The 20992-nt window shown below is 36.2% G+C and overlaps 1 protein-coding gene across 1 annotated transcript in view; it reads right to left on the reverse strand.

The window, feature by feature from the left end:
* Nucleotides 1–2572: 2572 nt before the first annotated feature.
* Nucleotides 2573–20992, reverse strand: part of CD200R1 (CD200 receptor 1) — a 40988-nt gene continuing 22568 nt past the window's right edge. The window contains exons 2-7 of the mRNA XM_017858607.1: nt 11192–11257; nt 9041–9358; nt 8668–8916; nt 4950–5058; nt 4365–4410; nt 2573–3679 (exon numbers count right to left, since the gene is read on the reverse strand). Coding sequence (XP_017714096.1) covers nt 3557–3679; nt 4365–4410; nt 4950–5058; nt 8668–8916; nt 9041–9358; nt 11192–11257 — 911 coding nt within the window. The 3' untranslated portion in view covers nt 2573–3556. The remainder of the gene's footprint in view (nt 3680–4364; nt 4411–4949; nt 5059–8667; nt 8917–9040; nt 9359–11191; nt 11258–20992) is intronic.

A 20992-nucleotide genomic window follows, 5' to 3' on the forward strand; every position in this document is an offset into this window, starting at 1 on the left:
GATCTAGAACCAGAAATACCATTTGACCCAGCAATTCCTTTACTGGGTATATACCCAAAGGATTATAAATCATTCTACTATAAAGACACATGCACATGTATGTTTATTGTGGTACTATTCACAATAGTAATGACTTGGAACCAACCCAAATGTCCATCAGTGATAGCCTGCATGAAGAAAATGTGGCACATATACACCATGGAATACTATGCAGCCATAAAAAAAATGAGTTTATGTCCTTTGCAGAGACATGGATGAAGCTGGAAACCATCATGCTCAGCAAACTAACACAGGAACAGAAAACCAAACACTGCATGTTCTCACTCTTCAGTGGGAGTTGAACAATGAGAAAAGATGGACACAAGGAGGGGAACATCACACACTGAGGCCTTTTGTGGGGTGGGGAGCTAGGGGAGGGATAGCTTTAATACCTAAAGTCAATGATGGGTTGATGAGTGCAGCAAACCACCATGGCACATGTATACTTAGGTAACAAACCTGCACGTGTATCCCAGGACTTAAAGTATAATAATAATAATAAATGAAACTAGTCTGAAATTAAGTTTACTTTAAAAAAATTTAAAAATTGTAAAGCAATTATAAAAAAAGAAAAGAAAAAAAGATTGGCAAGTTCTTTAAAAGTGAAACATCTACATATCATCTGATCTAGCCAATCCACTCATCAGTATTTACTCAGGAAAAATAAAAATATATGCCCACAAAAATACTTGCAAAAGAATGTGTATAACAGCTTTATTTCTAACAGTCCAAAACTGGAAACAACACAAATGTCCACCAACAGGCAAATGGATAAACAAACTGGTATATCTATAAAATAAAATACTATTTGGAATAAAAAGAATGAAGTATAATTGTGTGGATGTGGATGTATCTCAAAATAATTATAATGGGAAAAAAAAAGTCTAACCAAAAAAAAAAAAGAGTATCTATTTTATGATTTTATGGAAAATTCTAGAAAATGCTAACTAATACATAGTTACAGAAAGCAGATCAGAGGTTGCCTGGGGAGTAGGGGATAAGGAACAAGAAGATCATAGGGATAGGCTAGCAAAGAAACAAGAAAATTTTGGGGGGTTATGGACAAGTTTATTATCTTGATTAGGCTGATGGTTTCACAGATGTAAAACTATGTCAACATTTACCAAAGTCCACATTTTAAATATGTGCAAAATTTAACAAACTGTACACTTAAATATATAAATTATATCTCAGTAAAGCTGTTTTCAGAAGTTTGTATGTGAAGCACAACCCCAATAGATGCATAATTATGATGAATAATTTTCAAATTATTAGATATATTGAAAGAGAGAGAGACAGAAAGAGAGAGAAAATTGACAAATCTAGCAAAGCAAAGGAAAAGATACAAATGGGATGGGGAGAAAGCACAGCAAATGAGACATACAAAATGATATTCGTAAAAGGTAATTGACTATGTAAGTAATCAGACCTAACTCCATCTCAGCCTCTGCTTCCTGAATGACCTTGCTGACACACCAGGTCTAATCTTTAGATTCTCTAATTTGACAGGTCTAGCATGGATTTGGAGAATATATATAATTTTTTATGTGCTTCTAATGTTCAACCATGTTCCAGCCCCCTAGTAGAGATTTTCATACAATTATTTCCTGTACAATATAATTTAACTTTTATAAATTATCTTCAAGTCTTTTCTGTGATATCATTTAACATGCCCGTTTTGACATTATCAAGTTAAGAGGTAAGTATAGTACTGTCTTACTTTGTTTTTCAGTAATATTTGAACAGATAGTCTTGAACCTAACTATGAGCCTCAGCTCAACCAGGGTTGGATGAAGAATTAATAAAGTTCAAGGACAGTGTAATGATGTCTATTGTGAAAATTTCTTGGTAATATTTATATGCAGAAACCTAATGGACAATGCTTTTTGGCCAAGTCAAAATGGTTTGATAAAAATATCATGCGCCAAGTGTCATTAGATTAGCTTTACATTGAAAATAGACTAAAAGTCCCTTTAAGGATAAAGTCCACAGTAACTGATATGTCTAGAGGGAGAAAAATATACTTTTAAGACAAAACAGTTGTCTTAAAAGTCTCAGATGGCATGATTGAAGAATGAATATATTTTGTTTTAATTTCTATCATAACGAAAAAACTTTTAATGTTTTTTCTGCTATGGAGCAAATAGACTTATTTTTTAATTAAAAATAATTTCACTGTATTAAAAATGATTCATATGAACATTGCCAATATTTTCCTCCACAGAAATATGGAGGGGAGGGTCATGCCATCCCATGGCCACTTGCTTATCATGTAGCTCATATTTTATAAATAAATACCCCATGTCCTCTATGGTGCATATTTTGCTGCTTATATGGTCAATAGACATTAATTATTCAATAAATATATCACAATAAAATGTACACCATAAAAATACACAGTTCCAATGTGGCACATCTGCAAAACTGTTAGGCATCAAGTATCAACACCTCTGTAGAGATATAATGAGTTCAGAAGAAGCTAATGTTCTCACAGGTGCATTCACTCTCTTACAAACAAGACCAAAAATATAAATCCATTTTTATTAAGTAGTATAATTCTTATTATAATCTCACATCATATTTAATCTGGTTGATTAAAAGAGAAAGTGGCAACTGTAGAAACACGAATCTTACAGATATTAAAATAGAAATTTAGGGAAAGGCACATTTAAACAATGTTGGAGGGAATTTGACATATATAATCGACATAATTTGACATATATATCAATAGTAAAATGCACAAACCCTTTGACCTGACAATTCCACTCAAGAAAGTTATCCTACAGATATATTCAAACAAAAACAAAGAGATACATGCACAAGAAACATTCTATGTGGTATTGTTTATACCACAAACAAAACTTAAAAGAAATAAACAAAACTTACAAGAATCTAAATGTCTATCATTACGGTTGTGTTTAATTAAATAATGATATAACTATACAATGGAATTTTATATAGCCATGAAAAAGAATGAGGTAGCTCTACTTGTCATGATATAAAATGATCTCTAAGACTTATATTATTAGGTTTTCATATGCATAGAACAGTAATGCAGTATATTGTTCCCACTGGTGCCTTGACAAAGATAGGTGTATGTATATGTAAACAGACATATAAATATACACATATACCATAGGCATATAGACATGTCATATGTACATTAAAATATTTTGAAAGCATACACAAGAAACTATTCACGATTGCTCCTTCTTCAGTTATTTCTTGAGGAAATTTGGTTTTCATTATTTACTGTCCTGCACAATTTGAATATTTGGTCATGAGCATGTATTTTCTTTGTAATAACATCAGTTCTTCAGAGAACTAGCTCATAGCAGCCAAGAATAAAAAATTCCAATTATACAAGGGTATGAATGAGAATCCATTAAAATGTCTTCTAAGAACCTTGGAAAACCTAATTTCAATGTAAGTCTTCATTCTAGAACTGTAAGAAAATCAGACAGTCATTATAATGTATCTCGTTTGTTGTTGTTTCTTGGTACTAGAGTCCAACAACTTACAAAGTATGGAGGTCTGTGCCAACTTCACTTTGTAATGCCTGAGACGCTTTCACCTTGTTTGTAGTATCATAGAGAGGATTGTTTTTCTCTGTGTAGCTGGCATAGGGCTGCATTTCATCCTAAGAAATAACTCAAGTTAAAATCAATTCAAAAAATCATTACAGAAACTATCTATATTTTTGTAACAGTTTCCCATAGCTTTAGTATTTCTAACAGGTGCTCAAGAGTGCTTATAATTGTGTTTCTGGGCCTATATAAACATAAGAGCAGGCTTTGTTCTATCATTTTATCAAAAAGTATTTGTTAACTACGTAAGTCTCTGTGTGGAGATAATGGCTCTGTGAAAGTAAGAATGGAGATGAATGAAGTGATATGAGAAGTACTCCAAAGGAGAGCTTTGGAGACTTAGTAAGCTACTTAGAATAAGAGATTAAGGAGCAGGATATGTTTTAAATTTGTATAAGAGAAACATAATGATAGTATTGAAAAGGAAAAGTCAGGAATTAGAGATGCTTTCAAATTGGTGACAAGAAACACCAATTCATTTTCTCTAAAGATTACAGTCCAAAGGAGACAAACATCATGTGTATTAGGACATAGTTCATGAAGTGAAAATGTGGATCTAGAGTGATGTATAAATAGTATTTGATAGATAATTAACAAAGTAATCACACATATAAGCATTGTAAATCAGAATTGTTTTAGTTTTTCAACTGAAACACTAATATTGATACAAACTACAGATTATGTTGCTAGATTTTCAGACTATTGGCTTAAGTTTGCAATTACTCTTTTTTATCTTACCTCCTCAACAACTGAAGTAGATTCTGTTTTATTCAAATTATATTTTCTACAAAAATAAAATAAATTGAAGTGAATGGAGGAAACATCATTGTTTAGATTGAAAATGGGAAAATAAGACAGTATACTATTGACAATTGTGGTTAATTTTGATAGAAGCCATAATAAATCAGAAAGAAACTACTAGAAATAAGTGAATACTGCTCGTGGTTAATATCCCCAAATAAGAATATTCTGGATTTTGAAAAACTGAAATTATGCAATAGAAGCTTGATGCAATTGAATGCATGTAACAACTCCTCTTTGGTGCATAAAGGAATTGTAATTATTTACCCAAATGTAAAAATTAACATGCACTTTCTCTCCCAAGATCCTGCCCTAAATGGCCTAATTTTCCATGCTTCTGTGCCAAAGCAACCTAGCAGTCTCTCTCATCATTCAAAGTAGTCCAAGTCTAACACCTTCAAGATTTGATTATGGGACATTTGATGTTAACATCCTAATATACCCAATACAATCAATTCCATATTTCTGACTCTTTTCTAGCCTAATAAAGCTGAAGAAGAAAAAAAATTCATCAGTCAATACCTGCAGCCACTGATTTTCAATAACCAAATGAATCCCACGATGGTCAAAATAATAATAGTAAGGATGACATATGGCATATATAATTTTGCTGATTTTTTGGCACCTGGAACTATAGACAGAAAAATATATGGCTCAAATGTGGTATAATCCAAATAATGTACTATCTGATTATTCAGTGTTAAAAAGAAATGAGCTACCAAACCATAAAAAGACATGGAGGAATTTCAAATGTATACTACTAAGTGAAACATGCCAATCTGGAAAGGTTACATATTATATGATTCCAATTGTAAGACATTACGGAAAAGACAAAACTAGGGAATAGTCAATAAATTATTGATTATCTGGTGGTGAGAAAGGAGGGAGGAATAGGAAGAGCAAGGAGGATTGTGTAGGACAATAAAGCTGTTCTGTATAATACTATACTGGTGGATACATGTCATTACACATTTGTCCAAACCCATGGAATGCACAACACCAAGAATGAACTCTAATGTAAGGTATGGACTTTACTGGGTGGTAATGTTGTATCAGTGGAGGTTCAACAATTCTAATAAATGTAACAGTCTGGTGCAGATGTAGGTGGGAGAGGTTGGGCATGGGCAAAAGCAGGGGATTTATGGGAAATTTCTGTACTTCCACTCAATTTTGCTGTGAACCTAAAACTGCTCTAAAACTTAATCTCTACTAAAAGTAAAGTTATCTATATTTATATCCATATCTATCTATCCATATAGATGGTTTCATGATGAAATTCATATCTGTAGTTTCATTTTCAACACTTCTGACCCATTAATAGTTTGAGAATTATTAAAATAAAACTGCTTTTTCAATACAAACTCCAGAGTTTTCAGCAAGACATCACCTTATATCAGGATTTTGTTGCTTTAAAGATTGATTAGTGGTGAATTCCTACCACTCTGTAATAGTAGAGTGTTTCTCCCCGCCAACTAAACGGGCAATTGTAAGGTAGATACTTGGAAAAGTAACCCTAATTCTGAAGTCATCTTTCTCCCAGGGCATTGAAACTAAAATGAATACATAGCAGGAACTTTATTTATTAGCTGCTGACAGCAATACAAAACTCTATCTGACAAGTGTGCAAGTCAACAAAGGAATTGCCAGCCTGAGAGGCAATGATTTGCAAACTACACTCCTGGTGTTGCATGAATATAGCTCAGGGGCAGCAGAAGGAGATGAAGTGGAGACTGAGCAGGCTGGCATCTGGTCCTTCCACTTTCCTTCCACAGTTGATGTTTTTAAATACTGAATTTCTCCATATGTTATATGAAAGTAAAATGTTTGGTTTCACTGTTTAGAACAACATTTTTTAAAACCCTGGCTTTCACACTACTAAGCTGTCTCTCATTGAATGTGTACTAGCAGAGGCTAAAGACCCACCGTGCAAGGAAGACATCAAGGAGATCCCTGCACTACATAGGAATTTGAATAAGAAGTTCCCTTCAATTCTGAGACACTATAAGTCTGACATCATATTGTAATATGAAACAGTGATATTTCATACATAACCAAGGCACAACTGCTCTTTTCAGTAAATACTGCTAAACTCAAAAATCCCCACACATGACTTAAATGTTAGATATAAAAAATGGTGATTTCAACACATGAGATTTTCTCTTCTCTCTCATTAAAACTTACTAAAATGTTAGTAAAAAGAATGTTTTAAGTGTAGATCTGCAAAGACAAAGAGAAGGGGGATGAAGACAAGAACAGATGGAAGATTTCAAACTGTTTTTAAGTGAGAAATGAATAGAAAACTGGCTAATGATTTACAACATAGAATAAATACAAACCTTAGTACACACAAAACTCCAGGAAAACTCTAGAGTAGGAAGCATCAAATATAGAAAAACAAGTATGTGGAGGGGTGAAGTGTGGGGCTAAAAGTTGAGAGCTTCTTTGAAAGTTTGTCTTGAGAACAGGCAGGTTCTGTTGTCTCCCGCCGCATCTTATGTAGCACACATTTCCCAGCCGGCAGGAAAAGGGGAGACTAGCAGATTGGCCTAGAGAAGATGACCTGGAGAGACTCCAAAGTCAGGATCCAGACATCAGGGAGGGTGAGAATGAAATACCAGACTAAAGAGAGATATAAAGGAAAGTCTGATTCTCAACAGTGGCACACTCACATGCACACTCACACACATACACACACTGCTCCCTCCCTTCCCAAACACTGGTAGTCAGGCTTATCTCTCCAAGGCCAGAAACTGCTGAGTTAATTTCTGCAGAGCCTGAACAGCCCCAGAGAAAAGGCCTTCAGATACATAACAAATCTCTAGTTATTAAAAATCACTTAGCTCTTTTTCACTGTGCTGAAGCTAACTTGTTGACAAATCCAACCATTAACTAGTAGAGCTTCCAGGTAGCTCATTAGTACTCACTTCAAAATGAATCCATACCCGAGGATTACCAAAGAGTTAAGAAAAGTCTCACGTATGAAAGAAAGAGTTAAAAACAAACAAATATATAGAAGACGGAAGAAACTCAGATTAAATAGACATAGGCTAAGTAGAGGATTGAGGCGATGAGAGTGTCCAGGACAATAGCTGTACAGCAGATCTAGAGGCCAATCAGGAGAGATCAGACCAAGCACATACAAAAACTCAAGAAGGAATGACTCTGAGAAAAAAATAGAACAGATTACCTAATAAATCTGACCATGTGGAAAATATATTACTAAGGGGTTCTCTAGTTTTGTCAATAGGCTTAGTGATAGTTCACAATAGGTACATACATTCTTAAGGAAACAAAAAAGGTAAAGCACTTATGAAGTCCAAGAAAAAAAGTCATTTGAAAGTGAAAGCATGAGTGTATTTCTTGATATTTAAGCACTTAACAGTACTTAAATATTCAAATTAATAGGAACATAGGCTATTTAATGAAAAACTGTATTACCTCAATTGAAGTTTGAAGGAAAGGAAGAAGGTAATGTGAAATCCTCATCTACCATAAGAAGTTGAGATTACATAATGTCTAAATTTGATACAGTAGGAAACAGCAGTATGAGCATGTTGTAAAAAATGAAACTAATTACTAGAAGAAACACTGTAAAATTTGAAAGTACTTACCTGAGGGGAGTTTAATGGAGATGGCAATTGGGTTGGAAAGACAGGGGTAGGGCTAATGTTTTTCATGAAGCCTTACAGAACAATTGCATTTTAAATATGTTTGTTGATATTTAATAGTTCTTAAATAACAAGAAATAAGAATAGGATGATAGCAGAGAGTAAATAAACTAAACAGTGATTAAATGAACCACAGATGTTGTTATAAGATATTTAAGAAAATCAGTGATGAAAAGTCCAGAAAATAAAATTACACCAAACTAAAAATTCATAAAAGCAACTTATGAGTGAATGTATCCTTTGAATAAAACCATAACTACATGCTTCAAAGTATACTTTATCTTTCAATAAGCCATAAGTATTATTTTTAAAAGTATACTACTCATGCCAATTAACTATTAGCATAGAAGTGAACATTACTAACAGAATTAAGTTGCATTCTGAAAAAGGACTTTTTACAACAAATGTCTGTACTATTCTCCTGAACACATCTCTTTATTTTGGTTAGGGAAGAGATCAAAATGAACAGCGGAGAGAGCATCCTCAAACAAAATGTATTTGCACACCTTTTTTTCTTAACTCCTTTGAAAGAATGGAGAAAAATAAAAAATGAAACTAAAAGAATTACTGACCACGAAGTAGCTCTATGTACAGACTCTTGTTGCCAGTCAAATGGGAGACATGGCAGGTCACAGTAGACACATTGTGGCCCTCCCAGTGGCACATACTCTTAACAGTCACTGTGCCATTGCCCCAGTATTCTTGCTTAGTGGCACAATCCCCCTCTGGGATCCAGGAGATCTGAGCAGCTGGCTTCCCTGCAACTGCCTTGCATACTGCAGTTCTATTCCTGCTTTCAAACAGAGTCACTTCAGGTGTAACTGCAGAGAGGAAAGGGGGAAAAAATGCTTCAGTTTTCACATAAAGTGTATGGAATTCAAAGAGATGTTTGTTTCAGTCACAGATCTAGTGATGTGAAATACCACAATACATGATGCTCCTTACCTAGCACTTGGAGGTGATATCCACGATGGAAATTCCCATCAGGAGTTACCATTATGCATCTGTAATACCCGTCATGAGTGATGGCCACTGGGTGAATCTGAAGGTCCGAATTCTGATCAGGTGTGGAGACCCAGGTTATTCTCTCATCAGTACAGTTGGCTTCCTTGGTCTCATTTGTTTCTTTCCTGTAGGCTTTTGTGCAGGAAGGCTGGCTTCTCAGGATTATTTCCCATGTTATTACGATCAAATTTCTGAACGCAATAGGAGGGCAACAAAGTACAGCATTTGTATCCATCAGTACAGGCCATGAAGTGTTAACTGGACGCATACATGAAAAGAGAAGGATAAAAGAAAAGCTTGATAAAGAACTTCATGTGTTACATTTATCCACAACATATGAAGTTACACTAGAACGTAATTTTGCTGGTGATCTTATTCCAAAAATACTAGATCTTCATAAAAAATTAAAATTCTCAAAATATAAATAATATATTGAGCCCAATCTAGAGATTAACCAATTTTCTCCTGTATTATGTATCATTAGAAATATTATATATAATAAAGTATTTTTGATATTAATTCAGAAGTTTTAATATCTAGAAACAAAGAGAATTGTAATTAGTGATGTGGCTGTCTCCTCCTCAGCCTTGGTGAGAACAAAAAAGTCTAAGGTTTTTGTTTCAGACAAACATAAATGTAGTATGTATTAATATATAGTGCTTTCTTTTAAAGTAACTAATATAGCATTTGGGTTGAACTAGTTAGAAATTGTTTTAAGTTCATTTTTCTTTTTAAAAAATCACAGGCCGGGCGTGGTGGCTCAAGCCTGTAATCCCAGCACTTTGGGAGGCCGAGACGGGCGGATCACGAGGTCAGGAGATCGAGACCATCCTGGCTAACACAGTGAAACCCCATCTCTACTAAAAAATACAAAAAAAAAAAAACTAGCCAGGCGTGGTGGCGTGCGCCTGTAGTCCCAGCTACTCGGGAGGCTGAGGCAGGAGAACGGGGTACCCAGGAGGCGGAGCTTGCAGTGAGCTGAGATCCGGCCACCGCACTCCAGCCTGGGCGACAGAGCGAGACTCCGTCTCAAAAAAAAAAAAAAAAAAAAACAAAAATGAGGGAAAACCCCCGAATTTTTAAAAAAAAAAAAAATTTTTTCCCAAATTTAAACACTCCCAAAAAAAAAAAAATTATTCCACCAGTTGAACCATCCCATAAAATGAAAATGATAAGAGATGCTTAGAAATATTTATTTCTTGTGAAAATGTAGTGTGATATATAATTTTAAAAAACAAGATTTATTTCCCTTTAGACATTTTTTATAAAAATATTTTATTGCAAATTTGTGACATTATCAAATGTAGCCTTTGGATGAGTTTTCATTCCTTCCTATTTAGTCACACATATACTTTCAGATAGTTCAGATGTGAACTTAGCTCACAGATTTTATTTCTGTATATTCAATCCAATTATCAACAATAAAGGCGTAAGTTGATCCCTGTCGTCCATCATTTAAAGGAAAAATTAAGCCCTGCATCCTACAAGCATCTTCCAACAAAGAACCTCATGCATCCCAAAAATTCACACAATGTGTCAGTGACTTTGTAAGGGTTTGCTGAGAGGTGATTAGTCCACCAAAGTATTTGTCACTACTCACCTGTAACAAAGGTGAGTGTCAGTGATTTCATCACTATAGCATAAGCAAAATCAGCTATAGAGAGCCAAACCTTTATGTGGATGAAGGATGTTTTTGCTAAAACCTGCATTTGATATCTCTCCTATCCTGTTTTGGTGTCACCTGTCTCTTATGTGGTTTGTACTCTAGCCCTTGCATTTTACAGCCAATTAATAAGTACATAACTAGATGAAGAAAGCAGTAATACTTTAACATAGATCTGAAAGGTAGTTAAATCCATGCTCCTTCCGCCACTCCACCTTAGCAAAGGTTCAGAGACAAGCAAGAACATGGCTTGTTTGGAGAACAACTAGAGGTTGGGTCATTCAGGATGCCTCATACCACAGTTCTCAGATCACCAAGTTCTTCAAGTAGTCATAAGGCTGGCTTCCAGTCAGGTCATTAGCTAATATTTCTAAGAAAGTTCAACTTTCCATCCCTCAGTGCTGGCCACTAGTAAGGAAGCATATTACCTTCTGCGAGGACTTTTGAGTAGTTCTGTGTAATCTCTTTTTCATCCATACATAAACTGCTTGAAGCTAGAAAATATTTAGAGAAGAATAAATGAAATCAATTTTATGTACTCAGAGTGAAAGCCAGTATCTCCCCACAGTCTTATTCAACATGATAGGCAATCAGTTCACCATAATTAAAATTACACAAAAATCATTGTAAAACAGAAATTAGAAGTCATGCCATCATTAGGGGACAAAATGTGTTAATATCTTGAAAATTATAAGTGGTTAATCAATAACTTCTCTTTCATGATATACCTTGTTTTGAACTATTTTGAAAAAGGTAAACCTGCCTCTACTGCATCCTTCTTCCTCAGTCAGGGAGATTAGTCCATGTGAGCATCTCACATGAGCTGGTCGAATTATATCCCTTTCTTCAGCTACCAGTTCCCAATCAAAGTTATTTGGTCCAATGTTGGGCACCTCACCCAGGTGAATACAGCAATGCCCTTTCTCAAGAATTTTAGAAGCAAAACTGAGAAGGGTCCATCCATCTCTGTTCCTTTCTCATTTTTTTCTACTTGTTAGAGTACAAAGGGAAAAATATAGCAGAAGCAAATGTCAGCAAGATGACTGACTAGAGGCCCTGGTGCACAACTCCACGAAAAGAAAGCAATAAATAGACAGCTAAGATTCTACTGGAGTATCAAAGGGAGAGTGCAGGAGTGCAGAAAAGGAGTGGAGAGGTGCCTGTGGTCATCAGAAGCTCAAGAAGGAAGCATAAAAGCACCCTGCCTCTGGCACCCCATCTTCCCACATCCTCTTCCTGGATTGCTCCAGGCTCAGGAGGGACTTCCTCTTGCAGGGAAAACATAAGCAGAAGAACCCCACCAGCCCCTATAGCTACCGAAAAGAGTTACTTCAAGAGAATTTCACAGTCATCACAAGCCCTGAGCCTAGTTTGGAGTGCTACCAGGAATTCACATGGCTGCATTCCTCCAGATAAGGGGCACAATGTATGCACCTGCTACCTCCCACCCACCCTCTGTGAGCCAAGCTGCAGCAGCAAGGGGCCGTCATGGACTAGAGCCACTTTTGCAGTACACCCTGTCCTGGGGACAAGTAGCCACTGTACCTCTCCAGCCCACCAGCTGGCTATACCTTTGCTGCATGGAGCCTGGGCTCAGGATTGGCTGTGACTCTGGTCCTGCACAGTAGGGAAACCAATCCCCTCTCCCCACACTTCCAGCCAGAGAAACAGTCTGGCAGTCCCACCCAGGACAAACCTGCCATTGAGCTGACCAAACCACTGCATGCCCTCTGAGAGGACCCAGCAGCTGACATAACCCTAGGCCAGCTGAGTGTACATGCATCCTCACCCAGGGTCTGAGAAACAGTCCTGTGCCTCCTCCCCAACAAACATGCCCACAGACATGTCCCCCGGCCTCCCCAGCAGCCCCATGCCCTCACTCAAGGCCTGAGAAATAGCCCTGCGAGCCCTCCACATGGCAGGCACACCTCCGGGACTAATCAGTAGCCCCACACCCACACTTGGGATCTGGGAAACTGTCAAGGGTGTCACTCCCAGAGGACACACCCCCAGACCTACACATCAGTTCCATACCCACAATCAGGGCCTGAGAAACAGCAGGGCAGATCCACTCCCAGGGGACATCCCCCCCAGGCCAGCCCAGCAGTCACAAGATCACACCCAGGTCCTGAGAAAGAGCCCCACGAGCTCGCTGTTGGCAAACATAACCCCAGGCCTACCAAGGGGCCCCGTGCCTGTAACCAGAGCCTAAGAAACAACCCAGTGGATCCACCACTAGTGGAAACTCAGCCAGGCCAGCTGAGTGTCTGCATGCTCATGTCCTGGGCCTGAAAAACAGATGAGGGGCCCTTACCCTGAACACAACCCTAGATTGACAGATTGTGCATTCACACCCAGGATCTGAGAAACAACTCAGCAGGCACGCCCCTGGTGGACATACCTATATAGACCAGCGGAGCAGCTGGGGACCTGTGCCCAGAGCCTGAGTAATAACCCGGTGGGCCCACTCCCAGCAGACATTCCCCTCAGACTGGCTGAGTGGCTGCCCACCCACTCCAGAACCTAAGAAACAGCCCAGTGGGTCCACTCCTGGCAGACATGCCCTGAGGATAGCCAAGCAACCGTGTGCTTGTGCCCTTGGCCAGAATAAGAGCCCCATAGTCCCAAACCCAGCAAGCCAGATGCCAAGTTGAGTAACCCACCATGTGCACACAAGCACCCATGACCTGAAAAGCAGGCTGGCAAACCAACTCCCAGCAAAGCTATGCCACTGCTGCCACAAACTCTCACCACCTAGGTCATGGGGATGCTTGCGAACATCATTAGAATGCGTGAATAAGCTTTTTCTTAAGAAGCCTACACCATAAAATTAGAAGAGGCGACAGTTGCACTAGATATGTAGGTATCAACATAGAAACACATCAAACATGAAAAAGCAAGAAAATATGGAATACGATTCAGCCATAAAAAATGAAATCTTGTCATTCACAGCAACATGGATGGAATTGGAGGATATTATGTTGAGTGGAATAAGCCAAGAACAAAAAGCCAAACATCACATGTTCTCATTCTATGCAGAAGTTTAAAAAAAGTTGATCTCATAGAAGTAAAAGGCAGAACACAGACTTCTATAGACTACAAAGGGTAGGGGAAAGGGGGGAATACAGGAAATTTATTAAAGGGTACAAAATTATAGCTATGTAGGATGAACAAGTTCTATTGTTTTATAGTATTGTAGGATGACTTCAGTTCACAATAACATATCATGTGTTTTCAAAGAGCTAGAAGAGGATATTGAATGGTCCCAACACAAAGAAATAATGTTTGAAGTGAAGAATATGCCAGTTACCATGATTTCATTACTACAAATTGTATGTATCAAAATATTACTATGTACCCCATAAATATGTGCAATTATTATGTGTCAATTAAAATTAATATAAATAAGTAAATAAAGCAGAAGCAGGAGAGGAACAGAGATGAGAGTCCTCATCTAGTTCAACTTTCTACTTCCATAATTTCTGAGACCAACACGCATTCCTTCCCTTGAGCTCTGTAGAATTTTTTACAATCACAATAGTTTTAACCTATTTCAAATTTTGTTTTTGAAAAGTTGCTATATTGTAGCTTAAAAAAATGAAAAAAATAAGAAATACTTTAAATAATAATGACTGAGAATTTTCTCCAAATTAATGTCAGACACTAAACCATAGATCCAAGAAACTCAGAGAACGCCAAGCAGAATAAATGCCAAAAATAACCTACACCTAGATGTATTATTTTCAAATTACAGAAAATCAAATGTAAAGAAATACTTCAGAAATAAGGCAGAGGGGAAGAACACCTTACCTACCAAGAAGCAAAGAAAAGAATTATAACCTGTATTTTTTAAATCATCGCTAGATTACTTATAATACCTAATACAATGCCTGTATATCACTACATCCTGTGGATTCAATGTAGTAAGGCAAATCCAAGTTTTGTTTTTTGGAACTTTGTGGATTTTTTTCCAAGTATTTCCAATCCATGATTGGTTGGATCCACAGATTTGAAACCCATGGATACAGAGGGCCAACTCTATTTGTAAAAGACATAGCCGATAAAAGACTGTTATCCAAAACACATAACTCTTAAAACTCGGCAATGTGCAAGCAAACAACCAGATTAAAAAACAGGTCAAAAATCTTAACAGACACTTTACCAAAGAAGATATATATGGAAATGTATATATTTATGGAAAATAAGCATACAAAAAGATGTTCTACATCATATGTCATCAAAGAAAGGCAAATTAAAACAACAGTAAGAACCACTACACACCAAAGGCAAGGAGTGGAGCAACAGGAGCTTTCATTAATTGGTAGCAGGAATGCAAAGTGATACATCTACTTTGAAAGACAGTTTGGCAGTTTCTTACAAAACTAAGCAATATCCTACCATGCAATCCAACAATCATGCCTTTTGTATTTATCCTAAGAGTTGAAAACTTATATCCATGCAAAAACCTGTGCATGGGTGCTAATTGCAGCTTTTTTCATAATTGCCAAAACTTGGAAGCAGCCAAGATGTCTTTTACCAGGCAAATAAACAAACTGTGGTATAGTCAAACAATGGAATATTATTCAGTACTTTAAAAAAAAAGAGCCGTTAAGATATGGAAAGTCATGAGGGACACTTAAATGCATATTATTAAGTGAAAAAAGCCAGTCTGAAAATGCTACATACTATAACATTCCAATTACATGACACCCCGGAAAAGACAAAATTATGGAGACAGTATATCAGGATTGCCTGAAGTTAGCAGGCAGGGAAGGATGAATAGGTAGAATAGAGAGGATTTTTAGGTCAATAAAATTACTCTGTAAAATATTATCATGGTGGAGACATGCCATTATGCATTTGCCTGAAAACATTCATATTCAACACCAAGAGTGACCCCTAATGCAAACTTTGGACTTTTATAAGGGGATAATGATGATGTTTCAATGTAGGTTCATGAATTGAAACAAATGTACCACTCTAGTCGGGTATGTTAATAATGGGGGAGGCTTTGCATGTGTCGGGGCAGTTATATGGGAAATCTCTGTACTTTCTCTGTACTCAATCTCTGTACTCAATTGTGCTATGATCCTAAAACTTCTCTAAAAAAATAAAGTCTGTTAACTTTTCTTTTCTGTTTCAATGTTAATTATAATGGCAAACAAAAATTTTAGAGACAATAGGGTTGAGAGAGGATATAGAAAATAAATCATTAACACCTATTAAGACCTGCTTATTAAAAGTGCTCTGGGATAATAATCTAGGTTTCAAAAGTTGAATAACAAAATTTTGAATAGGCCATGGTTTTGTTTAGTGATCCCATTCTTAAAATAGGTACTAAATAAGCATAGAAATAATTTCAGAATGAAAATTTCATCAACACTCTTAAATATAATATCATTTAGATAATACAGATAATGCATGAGACAATTCAAGATCCTAAAATGTAAAACTTATATGGACATCAAGCACTCCCCTACTAGAATTATTATTAAAAGATGGACACTACCTAAAGCATGATTCTCCTTGCTAGTTTGCAGCATTAATGAGTTGTTTGGTTGAGCAGCACCCTCCGCTTCTGAATATATGGATTTTGAAAAAGACATTGGGGGAGAGGAACATGCATTAATAGATCTGACTCCTAGTTAAAATCATATTTTTTCACATTCTTCAGACTATTTTTGTATTGCAGTTACCAATGAATATCTAAATTATGACAGCCAAGCAAAAGTCTTGGCAAAATTTGTCCCAGTATAAACTTTTGACTTGCTTTTCCTGACTCTGGCATAGTCCTGCTTTAAACCCAGAGTGCCCATCACTACAAGCCCCCCTCTCTTGCTTTATATTCAAGTCTTCTTCCAGGCTTATATGCATTTAGTCTATCTCTGAGTGTGGAAGAAATTATTTTACTATCCTTTACAGGCTTTTCAAGCACCATTGAGGAGGTAAAAATAGTTTAGTGGGGACTATTGATTGGATGCTGGTATGGAACAGAAGGATTTTCCTAAGCATTGCTGAAATCACATCATAGAATCTATGATGGGAAAAGGTCCCCAACCTTTTGGCACCAGGGACCCATTTTGAGGAAGATAATTTTTCCATGGACAAGGGAGAAGGGAGCATGATGGTTCTCGGATGAAACTGTTTCACCTCAGATCATCAGGCATTAGTTCAATTGTCATAAGGAATGCATAACCTAGATTCCTGGAATGCACAGTTCACAATAGGGTTCATGCTCCCGTGAGAATCTAATGCCTCCAACTGATCTGACAAGAGGTGGAGCTCAGGCTACAAATCTCACTCACCTGCCACTCACCCACTGCTGTGTAGCCCAGTCCCTAACAGGCCAAGGACTGGTACCAGTCTGCAGCCCCGGAGTTGGAGACCCGTGACATAGATAATGGCCTATTAAGTTCACATTTCTGTAAAGCAAGCTCTTAGTGAGAACTGGTAGTACACATCTTTTAAGCAGCAATTATTGGCAAAGTACTCTGCTAGGCACAGAGATATCATAATAAACAATACCCCCTTTTCTCCAAGAGCTTAAGATCCAGGAGAGGCAGCAGCTAGGGAAACAATTACAATGCAAAGTTTTCAGTGCAATGATCGAAGCTGCATGTGATGTACAGAAGTTTAAAAGAAGAGATGTTTAAATTCCAGGAAAACAGGAGTAAGAGATTAGGCACGCTTTCCTATAATAAGTAATTTTTTAGCTGGATCTAAGTACATGAGGAGTTCTCCAAGAAGACAGAAGGGAAAATGCAAACAAAAATAACGGCATTTAAAGGAGGTACAAAGCCAAATACAAATTTACAAGAGTTATAAATAGTTTAGTATTGCCATGAAATGAGAAAATCTGGATGTATAATTGTAGTTGAGGCTGGATATTGGCAGGCTCTAACTGTGCAAGGCACAAAGCTCCTAGAATGTGTTCACAAGGAAAAGATACACTCGTAGCTTATCTACAGTGAGTGTATCTGACTAGCAAAGAGACACATTTTAGAGTAAATTTTAATGCTCAGTGTTTCTCTGGAAAAAGTTTGAATCTAGTACCCCTTTCAGCTGCCATTTTCTTTAACAAACTGTTCTTTCAAGATAATTTATTGAATGAGTATAATAGGAATAGATTTTGGGTAATTTGCCTATGTTCTTTATTTCCATCTCTCTATAACTAGCAGATATTATTATTCTCATTTTATGGATAAAGAAATGTAGATTAAGTGATTAAGCAATTTGACCAAGACTTCCTGGCTAGTAAGCTGCTTCAGTTGCCCAATTATGAATCTTAGCGCAAGTAAGCCTTACTGCTATGAGTAGAAATCAAGGGTTAGAGCCTAAGAAATACGCTAGGACAGATACACAACCCAAATTAACCCAAATTGAAGTGAGTTTAAGCCATGTTATTGCAAGAGCACTGAGAGACAAACTTTTAAAAAAGCAGATTGAATGGCAAGTCCATAAAATCATGATTACAAAGGCACCTGGACACAGACATTATGAATTCTAGATCTGAATGGGAATAGTAAGTTAGGGAAGAGACAACTGTCAGAATTCATGGGCTTAGAACAGTGGCTTGCTCAGCTCCCTGGTACATGGCTGGATGAAGCTGAATTAAAAATAAAGGTCAACCCAAACCTGTAGCAAACCGGACTAAACATATGGACAGAGATTTTATGGAAAAGAAGTAAAATGTCTCTTAGTCATATGAAAAGATATTCCACATCAGTCATGGGAAGAGGAATCCGAATTAAAAGTATTTGGAAATACCCTTTCTCATCTATAACTGGCAAAATCCAAAAGTTTGACAATATACACTGTTGGGTGAGGTTGTGGAGAGATAGGTATGTCTGTATGTTGGTATTGTTCAATTTTATAGTGAGGAAGAAAGAAGATATAGATGTAAAATAAGTAAGTTTAATTCAAAAATTAGCCAGGTGTGGTAGCGGGCGCCTGTAATCCCGGCTACTTGGGAGGCTGAGGCAGAGAATTGCTTGAACCCAGGAGGCAGAGGTTGCAGTGAGCTGAGATCGCGCCACTGCACTCCAGCCTGGGCAACAGAGTGAGACTCCATCAAACAAACAAAAAACAAAAAACAAAAAAAAGAAAAAAAATCCCCTCAGTCCTCAATTTTAATGAAAAGTATCAGTATCAACTTAAGATGTATTTTTCTTTCAAAATACCTATTTCTTATCTGCTGCTAAGTTGGGGGGGTAATTCATTACATAGTTATAAACAGCCAATAAAGCTATCATCCACATTGACCTAATTCATATTTTTAGAACACTAACCCAGCATCTGCAGAATACAGTCTTTGCAAGTGCACATCGTATGTTCGTTGAGCTTAACTACATTCTTTGCCACAAAACAAGCCTCAAAAACTTTAAAAAAACTAAAGTCATACAAAAGATATCCTCCAACCGAAACGGAATTAAATTAGAAATCAATTACAATGAGATTTTTAAGAAAATATCAAATATTTAGAAATCAGACACATTCCTAAGCAACCCTTTGCTCAAAGAAGAGATTCATAAAGAAATTATTTTTCACTGGATAGTAATGAAAATACAACATGCCAAATTTTGAAATAAGCAGCTAACACACTGGTTTTAGGAAAAGTAATACCTTGTGCTAATTTTAAAGGAAGAAAAGTGTAAAATTCACCCACGGATGCAAGAAACAAAAGAGAGAAAAGACAGTAAGAAATCTAAGAGCAGAAATCAATAAAATAGGAAACAAGTAATGCAAAGAATTAAGGAAATCAAAAGCTGCTTCTTTAAAAAGATCATCAACATTTATAAATCAACAACTAGACTGACCAAGAAAAAAAATAGAAAGAACACAAATCTCTAACATCAGGAAGGAAAGAAGGGTCATTCATACAGATTTACATTCGTGTAAGGAAAAATGAGGGAATATTATTAACAATATTATGCTAATCAAATACAGTAATAGTTGAAATGGACAAATTCTTTGAAGACAAAGCTTTTGAAACTTAAGAATAAAAAAACTGAAAAGCCTTATATCTTTAAAAAACTGAATTTGTTGATAAAAAGCCTTCTATCAAATTGGCTACACTGACAAATGTAAGCAAACATGTAAGAAAAAAGTAATATTAATTTTACACCAAATCCTTTTAGAAAATCAAGGAGAGAACACTTTCTAACTCATTTTATGAAGGTGGAATTAACTATATATCAAAACTATATAAACACATTACAAATTAAAAAACAATGACTGGCAACACTTACAAATGATACAAAACTTTTCACAAAATATTAACAAATCAAATCTTGCACTATGTAAGAAGTAAAATATTAGGCATAGAATTTTCAGAGATGCACTTTAACAGTTTTTCTTCTCTTCCTAGAACTAAATGAACTTAGTAAAGTAATAACATAAAATATTAATAATATTTTAAAACAATTACATTTTTCGATACTAGCACAAAAAATTGGAAAATGAAATTTTTTAAATGTTTACAATAATGCAAAAAAATACCTAGGAAAAAAAGGTAATAAAAGTTGTGTAAGACCTGTATAATGAAAACTATAAAATATTGCTGAGATGAATTAGATAAGCCCTATATAATGGAAAGTCCCAATATTATTAAGATGTCAATTCTCCTCAAGAACAGTCTCAATCAAAATGTGGTAGTCTTTTCTGTGTAAATTGATAAGATAATTCTAAAATTTATATATGAATGCAAACCTAGAATAGCCAAGCTGCTTATTTAAAAACAACAACAAAAAAAAAGAGAGAGAGAAAAAAATCTACTTAAGTTTAAGCTTAACTCTGAAGCTGCAGTAATCAAAACAATCTGGTCTTGGCTAAAAGATAATCACATATATCAGTGGAATATAATACATAATCCAGAAACAGACACACACATTTATACTTTATTGACTTCTATCTCTTTGGGTAAATTTATCAATTTATCTCTTAGTATTTTATTTTCTGTAGCTATTAAATGGGATTTTCTTTACTTCTTTCTCAGATAGTTCACTGTTAGTGTATAGAAAAGCTACTAATTTTTAATGTTGATTTTATATCCTGCAATTTTACTAAATTCATCTCTTAGTTCTAAGAATTTTTCATGGAGTCTTTGAGTTTCCCATATATAAGATCATGTTGGTCGGGCGCGGTGGCTCAAGCCTGTAATCCCAGCACTTTGGGAGGCCGAGACGGGCGGATCACGAGGTCAGGAGATCGAGACCATCCTGGCTAACACT

The sequence above is a fragment of the Rhinopithecus bieti genome, unplaced genomic scaffold (assembly GCF_001698545.2).
Source record: "Rhinopithecus bieti isolate Rb0 unplaced genomic scaffold, ASM169854v2 scaffold_45617, whole genome shotgun sequence".
NCBI classification, from domain to species: domain Eukaryota; kingdom Metazoa; phylum Chordata; class Mammalia; order Primates; family Cercopithecidae; genus Rhinopithecus; species Rhinopithecus bieti.